The sequence below is a fragment of the Manacus vitellinus genome, unplaced genomic scaffold (assembly GCF_001715985.3).
Source record: "Manacus vitellinus isolate BGI_N305 unplaced genomic scaffold, ASM171598v3 scaffold_37_pilon, whole genome shotgun sequence".
Taxonomy (NCBI): Eukaryota; Metazoa; Chordata; class Aves; order Passeriformes; family Pipridae; genus Manacus; species Manacus vitellinus.
This window is the reverse complement of record NW_021940517.1, coordinates 4,488,424-4,493,327: the sequence shown is the minus strand read 5'-3', so window position 1 is coordinate 4,493,327 and position 4,904 is coordinate 4,488,424. Positions and strand designations below refer to the sequence as shown.

The following is a 4,904-nucleotide window of genomic DNA, read 5'->3' as shown; positions in this document are numbered from 1 at the left end:
GATGTCCTTCGGAAGGGCGGTACAGTGCGTGGGAGAACGTGGGGCTCGGTGTGAGGTTAAAAGTTATCTGTGATCTTGTGAAAAGTTGTAGGATGACTGCTCCCGCTTGACTGGCGTCTGGCTTGGGATAGCTCGTCCCCTTTCTACTTGGCCAGGTGTCATGTTCACACCTGCCTTGCAGCTGGCGTGCTGGCTGAGGCACTGGGAGGCCCAGCTGTTTCAAAGGTAAAAGGAAGGAAAGGATGGTCCTCCCTTTGGTGGTGCAGTCTTTCCAACCTGAGGGCACAACTTCTAACTTAGAGCAGCACCCCTTTTGAAGAAATAAACAAGAACTGTTTCTTGTTTCTTTTAACAGCTATTTTTTTTAAACAGGCTTAGTGACAGCATTTCTTTCAAATAGCAAAAGGTTTTTTCTCTCAGCATACTTATTTTCACATGTCCAAGGTTAAGCCAATGTAGTAGTAGGCCAGTAATATAAGGACAGGCTTTTGTTGGTCAAGTAATCAAAAGTAAAGTCAGCTCTTGAATTTTAGAGACATTTTTTCACAGAGGTGCAAATATTATATAGAAATGTAATTGCAACGTTGTGCTAAAACTTGAAATCATAGTGTTTGTACTGTGGTATACAGAAGTAGGTTTATTGACTAGCTGTTTGTTTAGAGAAATTAATAAGGTTTTTGGTTGCCTCATTAGTAAATGGCTTTTTACAAACGATTATGAAAACTTCTGTCACTAATAATAGCAGGTAAACTTTTAAGTAGGAGCATTATTAGAAGTCATGTGCTATAGACATGAGTTTTCTTCCATCTGTAATTGAAGTGGCTGAAAATCTTGTGACTCAAGCTGAACCGTGTTAGCAAAGAATTGCTGTTTGGGTTGTGACCTTTTTCACAGGTTCTTTTCTACTCACGTGAATCGGAGTGTTCATTTGAGCAGCTCAGCTGGAAGACTTTGGTGGTTTTTCTTCTGTTAGGAGACCTATGTCAAGCATGTCAGGGTGGTAGTCATTTGAGACCTGAGTTTGCAGTTAGAATGTAGTGTCTACAGCCTAAGTGCAAATGTGTTTGCTCCATACATTTTTAGAGTAAGTGCTGTTCAGAGTTTGCAGTGTTGGTGTGGTATCAACAAACACCTGCAGGCAATTAGGACTAAGGATGCAAAAATCACTAGTTTTAAGGAACTAGAGGAGACATGTAAGTAGTGTCCACAGCGTTGACAAGGCTAACGTGTAAGTGATTTCATAGAGAAGAAACTGCATTTCTTCCCTTATTCTTAAACTCCTTGGACTGAAAGATTTGTGAGCCCCTGAGTAGCACATCTCTTCAAATAATTCCCTTTACACTTTCATATTATCCACAAGTGTATGATTTTTTTTTCCCGTATTCTTAATGTAAGCCTTGTTTTGTGATGTTAATTCACCTTTGAGCTGTTTTCTGCCCTTCTGGGAAGGAACTGATGATTTACTCTTGTCTAAATTCTAGCTGTAGTCAAGAAGTGGAGCAAGAGACTGAAGAGTTGGCAAAATGTGAAAGTGGTTCATGAGGAGGTAGCTAGTATGGAAGACCATTGCCTGTAGCATTTGTTATGGTCTCTTTGATTCCTTGTGCTTTTCTGTCTCTGTCTTATTATCATTTTACAGTTCTGTTTTAAGCCAGCCCTGGAGGACAGCAGGTGACATCTTTTATCTGCAACATCAGAATTGCTGTTTGCATTCATAGAGGGACAAATTTTGTTTTGCTTGTTGAAGAGATAATATACAACTGAATGGGGAGAAAACTGGATCTTCAGAAATCTGCATTTAAGTTTCAAGCAAAATTACAATAATTTGCAGACTGGAGCTTATTTTTTCCTTTTTTTTCCCTGTTTTTTTTTTTTTTAAGAGCAAATTATGTCATCAATACATAAGCCATTAGTTTAGTAATTTCACAAGGAATGAGGATAAGTAAAATCAAATAGTGAATGAACCAAGTACATATTTTGGGTGTTGTGTAGGCTGTTTGAATTAAAAGCTTGAACTTGTGGTTAACAGTCTTGGATGGACCTGTTAAGAGCTATGTATTTTTACTTGGAAAATGGAGTGGATTCAGGCTACTAATATAGTGTGTCTAATTGATTGAGTTTAAATGCAAACTTCAGTTGCATTTTGCTGGAAAAGAAGTCAAAAGGGAACGGAAGTCAACCACCTTTTTTTTAGTCAAAGCAGTAGTAGTGTTAAAAGAGCCAGAAGATAACCAGTTTCTAGCTTTCTGTGGGTTTTTTGTTAACGTATTCCTAGACTAATTGTTGGAGTTTTTTCCCCTCTTAACTGTACACCATAAAGTATTATTTAAAGACTGTTAAATTTGAAAATATTGACTTTATGATTATTTTGCTCAGATGAAAGGAAAACAGACTCGATCTCTTTCTGAAGATTCAAGTGTGGCTCCAGTGGAAGAAAAGGCAAAGACAAAAAGCACTAACACATACAGACTGGAGTCACGTAATAAATTTCGGGATTGTTTAGTAAGAGACAAAGCTCAACAAATACTAACGGTACAGTATTTTTTAAATTAGTTGTCTGATTTTATTGCAAAAGTAGCTTGTCTTGCAAAGGTACTTATGGAACAAGGTAAATTGCATGAACTTAAGCATATGCATAAATCTCTGCAGTCTTTGAGTTTTGCCACAGAAATACATTTGTGAATGTGCTCTGTTTTGGCAAAGTGCAGAAGGGCCTCTGCAAGGTCACTGCCGAGCTTGTTAGGTGCTGTTTACGTGGAGCTGAATCTTCTTAAACGCTTGCCTTTTTTGAAATCAAATTGAGCTACAGCCCAGTTCAAACTACCCTAATCTGCAAAATATCCAGTTAGCCAAAGATCATGACCTCAAGTTTGTGGAATTCTACTAGTTCTGCTAATATCACATGACCTGCCTAAAATATACGTGGTGTTCTTAATCGTCAGACTGCTACATACAAAAATTAAGCAAAAATGAAAGAAAACAATCTGTGGAGATAATACGTAGCTGTTAGTGATACTTTGAATAGTTATAACCAGCTCTTTTTAATTTTGTTGTCTGGAAGACATGCCTTGGATATTTGGAACTGGTGTTTGTAGCACTCTTTTCCTGTGAACTGAGCCCAAATGATAGAAGAGAATACAGTCGTCATTGTTAAATTGAGATTGGCTGGACAATTGGCCATCAAATGTGTGTCCCTTTCAAAAAAGCAGATAAAACATTTTAGCGTGAAAGTAGCGCATCCTTTGCTGTTTGGGAGTATCATCTATATTGACTATTCTACTCATTAGTTCTTCTCGCAAAAGGCTACCAGGATGAAAACTAAGATCTTTCGAAATTGTTTTTGATAGAGTAAACTTCAACAAGCCAACTACGATGGAGTTTCTAGTCCCTCCTTGTGTGCTTCAATCTCAGAAGAAATATTAAAGGCTGTGAAGGGATTTGGCTTTGACCGTTATAAATATGTGGTATCAGTGCTAATTGTGGAAAAGACAGATCAGGCAATGATTGTAAGTGAACATTATTCATAATATGTTTTGCAAATTGAAAACAATAAGGTGCAAACAGATTAGTGAAGTGGTCCAAGTCAACTTTTTTCTCCCAAGGAATATGTTTATTCCAGCCATCAGTTCACAGAGTTTAGCTCTGAAAACAATTTTGTCAAAAAAGCTGAGAGCCCAGTAAATGGTCACAAGATTGGACTAAGCTGGAGGTGGAGGAGTGGGGGACGTGACTTCTTAGTTCGATATGTTCCCAAAACTAATGTCTATTCACATAGACATGTTCTACTGCTTTTTAAGGGGTGCTCTTAACAGTATGCTAAAGTGCAACAAGTGAACACGAGAGAGAATTGGAGGTTGGTGTAGAGATTTTTGGATCTATCGGTGGGAGCTTTACTGTGAAGCAAGAACATGTATTTAACATCGAATAGGAATTGTTAATTTTCACTCAACTTTTGCATTGTTGTTACTAGTTGTAACTCTCATAATACGATTAGATTAGCATTTAGATAATGCTGTGTGTTCTTTAAAAAATAAATAGTAAACCTGTGCTGTATATATATTCACAAATAGCTTTTTCTCTTTTTTCCCTTTAGGTTGCCAGCAGATGCCTCTGGGATGTTCAAAGAGACAATTGGGTTTCAGCTAAATGTGAAACTGAAACATTTATTGCACTGGCTTTGGTAATGGCTTGTTATTACGACTAATACTTTGAAAGCCACAGATGGATTCGTGCATCACAGTACATGGTACATTTGCAAATTTTCAGAGCATCATTATTTTAGTATTTATTTTTATCCTATTGCTGTTGGCACATTGAAACTGACATACAGTTGAGAGAATTTTCTTCTTTTTTTCTCTGTTAAGAAAAAAACCAACCCCCCCCAAAAAAAAACTTTGGAACATATGTACATGAGTACATATGGGTTTCATCTGTTTAATGCTCTGCTGTGGAAGTGAAAGCAGCTGGTGTTAAGGCCAAACATTGGAAAATTTTGAATGTTGCTTGTCTGTTGTGTGCCTAGGACTGTTAACGAATGTTTATATGAAATTGCAGGTATCAGTTTTCTTAAAAGCATGTTATTTGTAAAAAGAGACAGTATTCATTTTTTACCTAGTTTATCTATGATCAAATGCCAGTCTGCCTGGAAACTTTTGCAGTCCTAGAAACTTGTGCAAATTTCCAGTCTTGCCTTGAATGAAGTGAAAGTTTAGTCAGTAGGTTGCCCAGGCCTTAAGCTTGGGTCTCGGGTTCAGGTTGGTGGACAGGTATTGCACTTCAGTCTAGGGGCTTGCAGTGGCACTGACGATGGGCTCAGTAACGAGGGTAACTGGCCCATAATAACTGGCAAGGGCAGCAGTGATTGTATTTTGATAAATAAGGCGCAGGCAAATCTGTGAAGTGTG

The 4,904-nt window shown here is 37.8% G+C and overlaps 1 protein-coding gene across 3 annotated transcripts in view; it reads left to right on the top strand.

Moving 5' to 3' along the window:
* The first annotated feature begins 2,420 nt into the window (after window positions 1-2,420).
* The window catches only part of PHF10 (PHD finger protein 10), a 21,857-nt gene continuing 19,373 nt past the window's right edge, over window positions 2,421-4,904 (top strand). For all 3 annotated transcript variants that reach the window (XM_018077384.1, XM_018077385.1, XM_018077383.1), the window contains exons 1-2: window positions 2,421-2,532; window positions 4,094-4,246. In XM_018077384.1, the coding sequence (XP_017932873.1) occupies window positions 4,244-4,246 (3 nt within the window). In that variant the 5' untranslated portion in view covers window positions 2,421-2,532; window positions 4,094-4,243. The remainder of the gene's footprint in view (window positions 2,533-4,093; window positions 4,247-4,904) is intronic.